This window comes from Oenanthe melanoleuca, chromosome 24 (genome assembly GCF_029582105.1).
Source record: "Oenanthe melanoleuca isolate GR-GAL-2019-014 chromosome 24, OMel1.0, whole genome shotgun sequence".
NCBI classification, from domain to species: Eukaryota; Metazoa; Chordata; class Aves; order Passeriformes; family Muscicapidae; genus Oenanthe; species Oenanthe melanoleuca.
This window is the reverse complement of record NC_079357.1, coordinates 5,922,154-5,936,824: the sequence shown is the minus strand read 5'-3', so window position 1 is coordinate 5,936,824 and position 14,671 is coordinate 5,922,154. Positions and strand designations below refer to the sequence as shown.

General features: G+C 49.5%; 1 protein-coding gene across 4 annotated transcripts in view; it reads right to left on the bottom strand.

The window, feature by feature from the left end:
- Positions 1–344: 344 nt before the first annotated feature.
- The window catches only part of PKNOX2 (PBX/knotted 1 homeobox 2), a 91,590-nt gene continuing 77,263 nt past the window's right edge, over positions 345–14,671 (bottom strand). For all 4 annotated transcript variants that reach the window (XM_056509794.1, XM_056509795.1, XM_056509793.1 and 1 more), the window contains 6 exons: positions 13,131–13,248; positions 11,240–11,337; positions 9,354–9,473; positions 7,752–7,828; positions 2,534–2,712; positions 345–1,661 (listed from right to left, as the gene is read on the bottom strand). In XM_056509794.1, coding sequence (XP_056365769.1) covers positions 1,414–1,661; positions 2,534–2,712; positions 7,752–7,828; positions 9,354–9,473; positions 11,240–11,337; positions 13,131–13,248 — 840 coding nt within the window. In that variant the 3' untranslated portion in view covers positions 345–1,413. The remainder of the gene's footprint in view (positions 1,662–2,533; positions 2,713–7,751; positions 7,829–9,353; positions 9,474–11,239; positions 11,338–13,130; positions 13,249–14,671) is intronic.

The following is a 14,671-nucleotide window of genomic DNA, read 5'->3' as shown; positions in this document are numbered from 1 at the left end:
TTATTCCTGCATTTTGGGTCTTCTCCACTCAAAGGAAGAAGCTGCCAAGAAAATACAGGTGCGACCCCTCATCTTGTAGCACTTTATAATAAATGGCCAGGAATTAATACTAAATTACAATGAATCCTTTATGAAATTACAGATTACATTCACGCCAGATCAGTATCCAAAAATAGGCATTTCTGCCCATTGCATCATTTGTGGTTTTTTATCCCAGCTCTCTTTTGTCAACTCTTCAAGAGCCAGGGAAAAAAAAAAAAAAAAAAAAAAAAAAAAAAAAAAAAAAAAAGGACCATATAGGCAAAAAGCCACCAAGAAAATGATCCTTCTCCTAGAATCTCACATTTAGAGCAGGAACCTGCAGAAGACAATTCCTTTATTTTTGCCCTGGTTTGCTTTTGCATTTCCTCCCATGCCACATTTTAAGGTGAATACACCCTTTTGCTAGCATTTAAAATAAAAAAAAACCCAAAATACAGGGTTTTGGCAGCTCCCTCCTCCACGGGGCTAAAGCTCCACCATTTTCCCATGTGGAGGGACAATACCAGTGAGAAATCATCTTTTTAAGCAACAATACTGAGTTTCCTTCCACCCAGGTGAGTCTTGGGGATGGCCATTCAACTTTGGGTGAAATCTTGCATTTTTTTAGACCAATTATTTCCCCATTTTTAACTAATTCTGTGCCAAAATGCCTTGGAAAAATTTAACTTGCTGCAGCCTTTGCCCCAACTCTGTATCCAATCTCAGCCCCTAAGGACGAGAACGGGGTGAGTTGGATTTTTTTCCAGATTCAGCAGAGGTTTTAGCACATAAATTAAAGGATTTGGAAGGAATTTCCTCCCTTTTCCAGAAAGTTGTGTCCAGAGTCCCCAAACAGCCAAAAGTTGGGAGGTTTGGGCAATCCCATGAGTCGAGCACCGAACCCTCCTTGGATTTAGCAGAATTTGCACTCGCTGATTATTTTCCTTCCCCCTCCATTCCAGTATTTATGCCTGTGAATGACCTTTCTGGGGGAAAAAAATCCAAAAAGCATCAAGTCCTGGGGTTGGTTTGACTTTTCTTTGCACCACAAAATCCAAGGGATGGTGGCAGTGACCCACCTGCATCCGAGCGTCATGTGGGGAAAACAACTTCCCCAAAAAATGCTTTTGCTTACCAAAAAAATGAAGGGAAAAGGGAAAAAAAAATAAAACCTGAAATAAAAGCTTAATCTGGCCACAATATGTGCCTTGTAAACGTGTGTCCTTCACTTCTGTGTGCTGCCATGGGGTCCCTGTGCTCCTGTGGGCAGCCAGCACTGCCAGTTTGTTTTTTTCTCACTCATTCCTTCTTCTTGCCTTTTTTTTTTTTTTGCATTTCAGGGGGAAGTTTTGTATCTGGTGCTGTCAGTGATTTGGGAGGGTGCAGGAGGAGCTATTCCAGTGAGTCACTGTGGTCCAAACCAAGGTCAGCACCAGGTGCTGCTGGGAGGCCACCAGGCTCTTCCTCCAGCTCTTCCTCCTCTTCCTCCTCCTCCTCCATCTCATCCTCGTCCTCCTCATCCTCCTCCTCTTCCTCAGTGCCATCCAGGGAGTCATCATGTGCTGCCAGCATTGCCTGCTGCATGGCCATGGTGGCAGTGGCTGAGGAGAGGGGCTGCAGGTTGTCCATGCTGAGCGAGCCTGGAAGTAAAAGCACAAATTCAAAACACAAATAAGGACTCCCCACTAATCCAGGAAGGACAAAAGAACTGCATAAACCAAGAATAACTCAAGTGAAAAACCTGGAGAGCTGCACCCATAGGGTGTCCCACCTACCCCAGTCACTCCCCAAGGTTCAATCCTTCATTTTTTGAGCTAGTGCATCATTAAATGACAGGAAACCTCAGTTCTGAGCAAGCAGATGCTCATAGCTGGGCAGATCTTCTCTTCATCTTCTCTCAAATCCTGCCTTTCCTTCTCTTCATCTGGTCTGGAGTTAGTTCATTTCTGCCCTCCTCACCTTCTCTTCATCTTCTCTCTTCATTTCCTCATCTGTTCCTTGTTCATCATCTCTCTTCATCATCACCATCTTTTCTTCCTTTTCATTATCTGTTTTCTCTTCATCTTCTCTCTTCCCATTTTGTCTCCATGTTTCCATGTCTCCCCTCCCTCCCTTCCCCAGCTCCTCAGAGATGACCCAAGCTGTGCCCCATGGTGAGTGACCATCACTGGTGGCCAACTGGAGGGACCTTCTTGCATGAGCCACCTCGTGTGTTTCCCCACATAAACATCCCTAGAAATTACCAATTCAGGCCATAATTAATGCAGGGCCACTCCTCCCTGGGAGGGCAGGGGACACTGGGGGTGTCCTCACCATCAGGATTTGTCCCTGACAGGACAGGGGGCACTGGGAATGCCCTCACCATCAGGATTTGTCCCTGACAGGACAGGGGACACTCAGACTGGTCCTCACCATCAGGATTTGTCCCTGACAGGACAGGGGACACTCAGACTGGTCCTTACCATCAGGATTTGTCCCTGACAGGACAGGGGACACTCAGACTGGTCCTTACCATCAGGATTTGTCCCTGAATTGCCCCCCTGCTGCTGCAGGACGCCGGCAGCGATGGAGTTGGGCCAGAACCTCTGGGTGGGTCTGTGCTGGGATTTGATTTTCTTGGCTTTGGGGGCTGGGTCGGGGTTGCTGGCGTCCAGCATGGGCTGCAGGATGCGCCGGCGGGCGTTGATGAACCTGCCAGGAAACAGGAGCACTGCAGTCAGCAGGGGCTGTTACACAGGGAAACAGGAGCACTGCAGTCAGCAGGAGTGTTACACAGGGAAACAGGAGCACTGCAGTCAGCAGGAGTGTTACACAGGGAAACAGGAGCACTACAGTCAGCAGGAGTGTTACACAGGAAACAGGAGCACTGCAGTCAGCAGGAGTGTTACACAGGGAAACAGGAGCACTGCAGTCAGCAGGAGTGTTACACAGGGAAACAGGAGCACTGCAGTCAGCAGGGGCTGTTACACAGGAAACAGGAGCACTACAGTCAGCAGGGGCTGTTGCACAGGAAACAGGAGCACTGCAGTCAGCAGGAGTGTTACACAGGAAACAGGAGCACTGCAGTCAGCAGGAGTGTTACACAGGAAACAGGAGCACTGCAGTCAGCAGGGGCTGTTACACAGGGAAACAGGAGCACTGCAGTCAGCAGGGGCTGTTACACAGGAAACAGGAGCACTGCAGTCAGCAGGAGTGTTACACAGGGAAACAGGAGCACTACAGTCAGCAGGGGCTGTTACACAGGAAACAGGAGCACTGCAGTCAGCAGGGGCTGTTACACAGGAAACAGGAGCACTGCAGTCAGCAGGAGTGTTACACAGGAAACAGAAGCACTACAGTCAGCAGGAGTGTTACACAGGAAACAGGAGCACTGCAGTCAGCAGGGGCTGTTACACAGGGAACCGGAGCACTGCAGTCAGCAGGAGTGTTACACAGGGAACAGGAGCACTGCAGTCAGCAGGGGCTGTTACACAGGAAACAGGAGCACTGCAGTCAGCAGGAGTGTTACACAGGAAACAGGAGCACTGCAGTCAGCAGGAGTGTTACACAGGAAACAGGAGCACTGCAGTCAGCAGGGGCTGTTACACAGGGAACCGGAGCACTGCAGTCAGCAGGAGTGTTACACAGGGAAACAGGAGCACTGCAGTCAGCAGGACTGTTACACAGGGAAACAGGAGCACTGCAGTCAGCAGGAGTGTTACACAGGAAACAGGAGCACTACAGTCAGCAGGAGTGTTACACAGGAAACAGGAGCACTGCAGTCAGCAGGGGCTGTTACACAGGGAACCGGAGCACTGCAGTCAGCAGGAGTGTTACACAGGGAAACAGGAGCACTGCAGTCAGCAGGACTGTTACACAGGGAAACAGGAGCACTGCAGTCAGCAGGAGTGTTACACAGGGAAACAGGAGCACTGCAGTCAGCAGGGGCTGTTACACAGGGAACAGGAGCACTACAGTCAGCAGGGGTGTTACACAGGAAACAGGAGCACTGCAGTCAGCAGGGGCTGTTACACAGGAAACAAGAGCACTGCAGTCAGCAGGAGTGTTACACAGGAAACAGGAGCACTGCAGTCAGCAGGGGCTGTTACACAGGAAACAGGAGCACTGCAGTCAGCAGGAGTGTTACACAGGAAACAGGAGCACTGCAGTCAGCAGGAGCTGTTACACAGGGAACAGGAGCACTGCAGTCAGCAGGAGTGTTACACAGGGAAACAGGAGCACTACAGTCAGCAGGGGCTGTTACACAGGGAAACAGGAGCACTGCAATCAGCAGGGGCTGTTACACAGGAAACAGGAGCACTGCAGTCAGCAGGAGTGTTACACAGGAAACAGGAGCACTGCAGTCAGCAGGAGCTGTTACACAGGAAACAGGAGCACTGCAGTCAGCAGGAGTGTTACACAGGGAAACAGGAGCACTACAGTCAGCAGGAGTGTTACACAGGAAACAGGAGCACTACAGTCAGCAGGGGCTGTTACACAGGAAACAGGAGCACTGCAGTCAGCAGGGGCTGTTACACAGGAAACAGGAGCACTGCAGTCAGCAGGAGCTGTTACACAGGAAACAGGAGCACTGCAGTCAGCAGGAGTGTTACACAGGGAAACAGGAGCACTACAGTCAGCAGGAGTGTTACACAGGAAACAGGAGCACTGCAGTCAGCAGGAGCTGTTACACAGGAAACAGGAGCACTGCAGTCAGCAGGAGTGTTACACAGGAAACAGGAGCACTGCAGTCAGCAGGAATGTTACACAGGAAACAGGAGCACTACAGTCAGCAGGGGCTGTTACACAGGAAACAGGAGCACTGCAGTCAGCAGGGGTGTTACACAGGAAACAGGAGCACTGCAGTCAGCAGGAGTGTTACACATGAAACAGGAGCACTACAGTCAGCAGGGGCTGTTACACAGGAAACAGGAGCACTGCAGTCAGCAGGGACTGTTACACCAGGGAAACAGGAGCACTGCAATCAGCAGGGGCTGTTACACCAGGGAAACAGGAGCACTGCAGTCAGCAGGAGTGTTACACAGGAAACAGGAGCACTACAGTCAGCAGGGGCTGTTACACAGGGAAACAGGAGCACTGCAGTCAGCAGGGGCTGTTACACAGGAAACAGGAGCACTACAGTCAGCAGGGGCTGTTACACAGGAACAGGAGCACTGCAGTCAGCAGGAGCTGTTACACAGGGAAACAGGAGCACTACAGTCAGCAGGAGTGTTACACAGGAAACAGGAGCACTGCAGTCAGCAGGGGCTGTTACACAGGAAACAGGAGCACTGCAGTCAGCAGGAGTGTTACACAGGGAACAGGAGCACTACAGTCAGCAGGGGCTGTTACACAGGAAACAGGAGCACTGCAGTCAGCAGGAGCTGTTACACAGGGAACAGGAGCACTACAGTCAGCAGGAGGGTTACACAGGGAAACAGGAGCACTGCAGTCAGCAGGAGTGTTACACAGGGAAACAGGAGCACTGCAGTCAGCAGGGGCTGTTACACAGGGAAACAGGAGCACTACAGTCAGCAGGGGCTGTTACACAGGAAACAGGAGCACTGCAGTCAGCAGGGGCTGTTACACAGGAAACAAGAGCACTGCAGTCAGCAGGAGTGTTACACAGGAAACAGGAGCACTGCAGTCAGCAGGGGCTGTTACACAGGAAACAGGAGCACTGCAGTCAGCAGGAGTGTTACACAGGAAACAGGAGCACTGCAGTCAGCAGGAGCTGTTACACAGGGAACAGGAGCACTGCAGTCAGCAGGAGTGTTACACAGGGAAACAGGAGCACTACAGTCAGCAGGGGCTGTTACACAGGGAAACAGGAGCACTGCAATCAGCAGGGGCTGTTACACAGGAAACAGGAGCACTGCAGTCAGCAGGAGTGTTACACAGGAAACAGGAGCACTGCAGTCAGCAGGAGCTGTTACACAGGAAACAGGAGCACTGCAGTCAGCAGGAGTGTTACACAGGGAAACAGGAGCACTACAGTCAGCAGGAGTGTTACACAGGAAACAGGAGCACTACAGTCAGCAGGGGCTGTTACACAGGAAACAGGAGCACTGCAGTCAGCAGGGGCTGTTACACAGGAAACAGGAGCACTGCAGTCAGCAGGAGCTGTTACACAGGAAACAGGAGCACTGCAGTCAGCAGGAGTGTTACACAGGGAAACAGGAGCACTACAGTCAGCAGGAGTGTTACACAGGAAACAGGAGCACTGCAGTCAGCAGGAGCTGTTACACAGGAAACAGGAGCACTGCAGTCAGCAGGAGTGTTACACAGGAAACAGGAGCACTGCAGTCAGCAGGAATGTTACACAGGAAACAGGAGCACTACAGTCAGCAGGGGCTGTTACACAGGAAACAGGAGCACTGCAGTCAGCAGGGGTGTTACACAGGAAACAGGAGCACTGCAGTCAGCAGGAGTGTTACACATGAAACAGGAGCACTACAGTCAGCAGGGGCTGTTACACAGGAAACAGGAGCACTGCAGTCAGCAGGGACTGTTACACCAGGGAAACAGGAGCACTGCAATCAGCAGGGGCTGTTACACCAGGGAAACAGGAGCACTGCAGTCAGCAGGAGTGTTACACAGGAAACAGGAGCACTACAGTCAGCAGGGGCTGTTACACAGGAAACAGGAGCACTGCAGTCAGCAGGGGTGTTACACAGGAAACAGGAGCACTACAGTCAGCAGGGGCTGTTACACAGGGAAACAGGAGCACTGCAGTCAGCAGGAGCTGTTACACAGGGAACAGGAGCACTACAGTCAGCAGGAGTGTTACACAGGAAACAGGAGCACTGCAGTCAGCAGGGGCTGTTACACAGGGAAACAGGAGCACTGCAGTCAGCAGGAGTGTTACACAGGGAACAGGAGCACTACAAACAGGAGCACTGCAGTCAGCAGGAGTGTTACACAGGGAACAGGAGCACTACAGTCAGCAGGGGCTGTTACACAGGAAACAGGAGCACTGCAGTCAGCAGGAGCTGTTACACAGGGAAACAGGAGCACTGCAGTCAGCAGGAGCTGTTACACAGGGAACAGGAGCACTACAGTCAGCAGGAGGGTTACACAGGGAAACAGGAGCACTGCAGTCAGCAGGAGTGTTACACAGGAAACAGGAGCACTGCAGTCAGCAGGAGCTGTTACACAGGGAAACAGGAGCACTACAGTCAGCAGGGGCTGTTACACAGGAAACAGGAGCACTGCAGTCAGCAGGGGCTGTTACACAGGGAAACAGGAGCACTGCAGTCAGCAGGACTGTTACACAGGAAACAGGAGCACTACAGTCAGCAGGGGCTGTTACACCAATGAGGAGTTAAAACAACTCTGCTGCAAAGCAGTGAGTTGCAATACAATAATAATATTAATAATAATAATAGTAATAATGCTTTAAGAAAGCAGTTTTATGGGTGTATTTTTATTTGCTTGTGGTACATTACAGCTCCACATGAATTTTTCCTGCTGAGTTGGGAGAATGCTGCACATTGGATTTGCCAGGAGAGGGCACTGAGACCTTGCAAACCAGTGCTGACATTAACAGCCAAATCCCAGAGTCACAAATCTCAGAATATGCTGAGCTGGAAGGACTCACCAGGATCACTGAGTCCAGCTCCTGGCCCTGTGCATGACACCCCAAGAATCAGCTTTAACCACCCAAGTCACCCCCAAAAAAAGCACCAAAACAGGGTGAAAATGTCCTAAAGGCACCAAAATGATTGTGTGGGAAACCAGTATCTGCTCACCAATTGTTGACTTGCAAGAGGGTCAGGTTGGTTTGGGCAGCAATTTGCCTTTTCTCATCCTCTGTGGGGTAGGGGTGCTGGAAAAAAAGAGAGATGGGGTAGCAAGATTACATCCCTGCATGCAAGATGTCATCCCTGAGTGACAAATCATGAAAGCCTGATATATTTTATTTTTTTTTCCATTTTCCCACCCTAAATTTGGTGGCTTCTAGCATTTGTTCAGTGGTGGCATCCAAGAGCAACAGGATTTCCCTGGGTACCTTTAGGGCTTTTCCAAACCTTTCCATCAAATGCTTTTCCTTGAAGGAAAATGGTTTTGTTGGTGTTTTTTAACTCCAGCAATTTTTCAGTGATGGCCATTGGTAAACGTGGGATTTGTGCTTCAAATCCCTGAAATATCTGCACTGGAACCACCAGCACTCAAAGCTTCAGCACCCTCCTTCCAACTGTGCTAAAATGTTTTTTTTCCAGCCCCAGAAATGGAATTATAACCAAACCAGCCCCACATGGCAGGTTTGGGAGCCCCAAGCCAGTGACAATCAGGGCCTCAGTGGTTAAAAATGGCATTTTTGGGGTGGAAATATCCCATTTTTGGTGTATTATTTCCAGCATTCCTTCTTCCTGCTGCTGCTCCAAACCTTCCAGTAAAATGAAGAGCATTTTGGTTTAAAACCACATCATCTTTGACACTAGATGGAAAAATCTCATGGGGAAGCCCAAAATTTCTTCTGACCACGAGGACCAGGCTGAGATCAAAGGTCCAACCATATAACAGATGGATTTATTTTGGTTTTTTCAATTCAGTTTTGGAAATCTTGAGCTGTGGGGTTCTCCTGGCTCCTGGCAGAGAATGAGTTTGCAGTTTCTGGTCTTCAAAATCCTTTTTGTGCCCACAGAAACACAGGAGATGCACAACACAGCAAAGCTCTTGTCCTCATTCCAATAAATCCAGAATTTTCCTTAAAAAAATAAAAAAGGCTGGGAAGTTCCCAACCTGCTGCTGCTTCATGTCCTGGCTGATTTTTCCACAAGTTGCTCCTTGAAGCTGTTACTGATGCCTTGGGGATTCTCCCACTCTGACTTCCTGGAGAACCAGTCTTTGCAACCAAGTGATTTCTTGGCTGAATTATGCAGTAAAAAATGTGGGATTTTTGGCTTTTTGCCCTTCTCCCAGCCCTGCTGATGAGAGAGAACTCCTCATGCACAAAAATATCCAGTTTGCATCTAAGCTTCCTCTCCCTTCCATCTTCAGTCCCCAAAATGGGATGATTTTGCAATTCTGAGTTTGGACTGCTGGCTGATGTGCTACAACCCTACCTGTGAGCAGCCCTCACATTCCAGCTTGCTAGAAAATCATATTTTGGAGCTGTTAAATGCAAAAAAAAAATAAATTCAAAAAGTCATGGGAATCCCCTTCTGGATTTGTGTTTCCTTCTTGCCTTAGGGAATATTGTTTTTCCCCACCAAAACACTCCCAAAATACAAACCCCTTCGCACCTCCAAACACAAACACAGACAAACCACCACCTGGATTTGAGGATTTCTGGGTTTTTTGTCCTGTTTTCCCCACCCTGCAGGGTGTTTGGGGGGCTGTGTGCTCACCATGAGGTGCTGGAAGAGCCACGAGCGCATGATGTTGGTGGCGTGTTTGGGCAGGACTCCCCTCTTGTTCTTGGACTTCTTGTCCTCACCATCGAGGAGGGAGGTGAGATCCAGGTTCACCTGGCAGGAGAAAAGGAATGGGGAGAGAATTGGTTGGGAATGGTGATGGGCAACCCCAAAAAAATGAGCAAAACCGACCCAAAATGGGAGTGGGATGAGTGAAAAGAACCTGGCACTTACAGGAGCATCCAAACCCCATTTCCTGCTCCACCAAATCTGATTAATGCAGATTTTCTCCCAGAATCTGTATATTTTATTCTTTTTTTTTTTTTTGTCAATGCTCTGCAAGGGGTAATGGCACTGTTGGGGACTGTGGTGATGACACCACCACCAATTTCAATGTGTGCTTGAGGAGGAAAACACTTTAACCTGAAAAAATAAACCCTAAATCTCATAAAAAGATGATTTTCTCAATTTAAAGTTAAAAAACCCCTACCACTCACCCAGCTGATTCCCACCACAAGGAGGGAGATGCCCATTGAGCCACAATTTGCTTTTTGCCCCCCAGAAATGAAAAAGAAACATCTTGCTGTAAGAGAAGTTTTAATGAGGATTCAGGAACCAAACTGAAATCTAAGCACTTGAGTTAAAAAGGGATTTTTTTTTTTTTTTCCCCAAGTCTTCATCAAAACACTTCTCCTGGATGAATTAAACATCAGGCCAGCAGGTGCCTGTGATTCCCCTGGGCTCCAGCTGAATAAATCATGCCAGTGGCACAGGAAGAGTATCTGAAGGTGCTTGTCCAGGCTCTCTCCCTGCCCCAATATTCCCTGTGAACATGTTTTTCCCACCACAGAGGGTTTTCCTGCAAGATTTAAACCTGCAATGGAGAGATATTATAGAAAGAAAAATTTTAAGCATTGCACAGGCAAAAAAAAAAAAAACAACCTGTCAGGGAGGTGCCACTCCTTTTCAAAATGCTGTTTATTGATTGTTTTAGAAGAGGTTCCTGCAATTAAAATGGGGCATTTCAGAAATAATGGGGGTGAATTTCTGCTGCTCTGCCCCCAGGAAGCAGTGTTACAGAAATTTATGATTTTTTTTCCCCCAAATTCCTGGGGAATAGGGGGTGGGAGGACAAGTTGTGCTAATAAATCCAGTTCTGCTCCAAATCATTGTCTCACTGCAAGAATGCAGGGATCATTGCATAACCCATTGCAATGTCAGGGAGAAAAAAAATGGAATAAAACCAGAGCAAATGGCTGGGAAATATCCCCAAATTCAAAAAAGAAGACCTAAAAATGAGCCTTTCCCACAAGTGCCATGATTGTTGAGCTGGACAGGCAATGCCAGTGATCCCAGATCTATAATATATCATAATATAGAACAGAACAGAACAGAACAGAATAGATAAAATGTCTGAGATCTATAATATCTGTCCTATCCTATCCTATCCTATCCTATCCTATCCTATCCTATCCTATCCTATCCTATATAAAATTAATATAGACTATAGATACATAAAATTAATGGACTATAGATATATAAAATTAATATAGACTAGAGAATATACAACATGTACAGTACACAGTATATAATAAAGCACACAGAATAAAACAGAATGTTCTATCACAAATAACACTACAAATGTATCACACACAACATTACAAATAACAGATATTGTTGCATGTTATATATTGCAAGAAATAATATTAAGTACATTATTATTACACTTATAGCAATAATATAAGCATTGTTATAAATAAGTTATATATAAGTTTGTTAGGTACCCCAAAGGCACCTGGCAGATGGGTTTAATCAACGTTTCCTGCTAATTAAACATGTAAGGCACTCCCAGGATTGGATGCGAGGTGGGACAGCCTTACCTGGGCACTGGGGATCTGCAGGGCACCAGGGGTGATGGCCTGGGCGAGCACCTGGCCCTGCGACGTCACCATCGTCACGGGCTGGTACAGGGCTGCACCTATGGGAGAAACCAGACGTGGGGGCACCCAGAGCCCAGCCCTGCCTGCCTGGATGGGGGAAACCACACGTGGGGCACCCAGAGCCCAGCCCTGCCTGCCTGGATGGGGGAAACCAGACGTGGGGGCACCCAGAGCCCAGCCCTGCCTGCCTGGATGGGAGAAACCAGACGTGGGGCACCCAGAGCCCAGCCCTGCCTGCCTGGATGGGAGAAACCAGACGTGGGGCACCCAGAGCCCAGCCCTGCCTGCCTGGATGGGGGAAACCAGACGTGGGGGCACCCAGAGCCCAGCCCTGCCTGCCTGGATGGGAGAAACCAGACGTGGGGCACCCAGAGCCCTGCCCTGCCTGGATGGGAGAAACCAGACGTGGGGCACCCAGAGCCCTGCCCTGCCTGGATGGGAGAAACCAGACGTGGGGCACCCAGAGCCCTGCCCTGCCTGGATGGGAGAAACCAGACGTGGGGCACCCAGAGCCCAGCCCTGCCTGTCTGGATGGGGGAAACCAGACGTGGGGGCACCCAGAGCCCTGCCTGCCTGCCTGGATGGGGGAAACCAGACGTGGGGCACCCAGAGCCCTGCCTGCCTGCCTGGATGGGAGAAACCAGACGTGGGGCACCCAGAGCCCTGCCCTGCCTGCCTGGATGGGGGAAACCAGACGTGGGGCACCCAGAGCCCTGCCCTGCCTGGATGGGAGAAACCAGACGTGGGGCACCCAGAGCCCTGCCCTGCCTGGATGGGAGAAACCAGACGTGGGGCACCCAGAGCCCTGCCCTGCCTGGATGGGGGAAACCAGACGTGGGGCACCCAGAGCCCTGCCTGCCTGCCTGGATGGGAGAAACCAGACGTGGGGCACCCAGAGCCCAGCCCTGCCTGCCTGGATGGGAGAAACCAGACGTGGGGCACCCAGAGCCCTGCCCTGCCTGGATGGGAGAAACCAGACGTGGGGCACCCAGAGCCCAGCCCTGCCTGCCTGGATGGGGGAAACCAGACGTGGGGCACCCAGAGCCCTGCCCTGCCTGCCTGGATGGGAGAAACCAGACGTGGGGCACCCAGAGCCCAGCCCTGCCTGCCTGGATGGGAGAAACCAGACGTGGGGCACCCAGAGCCCAGCCCTGCCTGCCTGGATGGGGGAAACCAGACGTGGGGGCACCCAGAGCCCAGCCCTGCCTGCCTGGATGGGGGAAACCAGACGTGGGGCACCCAGAGCCCTGCCCTGCCTGGATGGGAGAAACCAGACGTGGGGCACCCAGAGCCCAGCCCTGCCTGCCTGGATGGGAGAAACCAGACGTGGGGGCACCCAGAGCCCTGCCCTGCCTGCCTGGATGGGGGAAACCAGACGTGGGGCACCCAGAGCCCAGCCCTGCCTGCCTGGATGGGGGAAACCAGACGTGGGGCACCCAGAGCCCTGCCTGCCTGCCTGGATGGGGGAAACCAGACGTGGGGGCACCCAGAGCCCAGCCCTGCCTGCCTGGATGGGGGAAACCACACGTGGGGCACCCAGAGCCCAGCCCTGCCTGCCTGGATGGGGGAAACCAGACGTGGGGCACCCAGAGCCCAGCCCTGCCTGCCTGGATGGGAGAAACCAGACATGGGGCACCCAGAGCCCTGCCTCCCTGCCTGGATGGGAGAAACCAGACGTGGGGCACCCAGAGCCCTGCCTGCCTGCCTGGATGGGGGAAACCAGACGTGGGGGCACCCAGAGCCCAGCCCTGCCTGCCTGGATGGGGGAAACCAGACGTGGGGCACCCAGAGCCCTGCCTGCCTGCACCCCCTGCACGCCCCCAGTGCCTACCTGGCACGGCAGGGGAGCTGCTGCCCGTGGCCATGGCCAGGCTGGCCGCGGGCACCACGATGCCCGCAGGGGGGTTGGAGGCTGGAGGCAGCGCTGCTGGGGAGCTCTGCAGCATCTCCTGCACGAAACAAAAAACATCCATCTCACCACAAAATCTTCTCCTGTTGGGTTTTATCCCCCCCCCCACCGTGATTTTATTTCAGTGGTTGTGTTGGGCTGATGTGGCCAGAAATGTGTGTTCTATCACCATCTGCTGACACATCAGCTCTAAAGCTTTAAAATAAAACTGCACCTTTCTACACCTGAACCACATCATTTAATTACACTGCCACCAACACCCTGACTGACAGGGTGACAAGTTGTGTTCTGACTCTGTCAGGGTTAAATTGCTCTTCCTAATACTGTACTTCTATTTCAATTTTCCTATCTTGACCTGAGAGCCCCTTAATTTCAAAATTATAATAATAATTTTGAAGAAAAGTGTTTACATTCTCCATTTTAAAGAAAAGCTTCTGCCTTTATTAGCAGACTGTCCTTCAAACCAGGACAGTGGTTCAACAGCAAAAACTTGATTTTTCAGTTTGTTGCAACTGCCCCCCATTTAGCATCTTCCCCAAACTTGTTTTCTTTGTGCAGTCACTCTTTTCCATTAAACTAAAAAAAAATGAAAGGGAAAAATTAAAAAAATATCATGAGGGACCAAAAGGAATTTCTTTTATCCTTTTCTTTCTAAATATTTCTATTTTTTGGTGCTTTGATGCAGCCTTTGCTAAAATTCAAGGTGAGCACCACTGTTGCCCTTATAGTAAAATAATGAAATTAATAATAATAATAATATAACCCAATTGATATCATTCCTTGCAGCTTTAAGCTCATTTCTTGCAAAAATGGGCAATTTTTTGAGCCAAAAGCTGCAATTTCACTTTAAGGCCCATCTCAGGAGCAACCACCAAAAGACCCCAAATGGGATGATGATTTGATTATGAATTTTAATATTTAAATGACTATTTGAGTATTTAATGTGGTATTTTGGGAAGGGAGGAATGCCACAATTGAGGCTATGGGGGGAATACAGGGCAATGTACCCCAAGCTTCCACTTGGGCAGGATTTTGCAAATAATATTGATAATAATTATAAAATGATCATTTTGGACATGTATAATTTTTGTACAAGTTACTTTTGTTATTTTTTTAATCTGGAAATTTTGCTGCAATTGCTGTGAATTTTTCATTCACTTCCCAGACATTCATTTCCATAGCTGAATTAATTTTAAAAATGCAAATATGACTGTAAAATATTTAAAATACTTGCACTTTTTTTTTTTTTTTTTAGTATTTTTTCCCCACCTCCAGTCTTCTGGGGGATGTAGTTTTCAGTTTGGAATTTTCATATTTGGAATATCAGAAAATAGGAACAAGAAATTGCTGTTTCCTTATACAGTGGTCAAAGCCATTTTCAACAGTATTTTGGGATGAAAAAAAAACCAAAAAAACCTTTGTTTTTGTGGTGTAGAGGAAAACTCTCCCAAAACATCATCTCT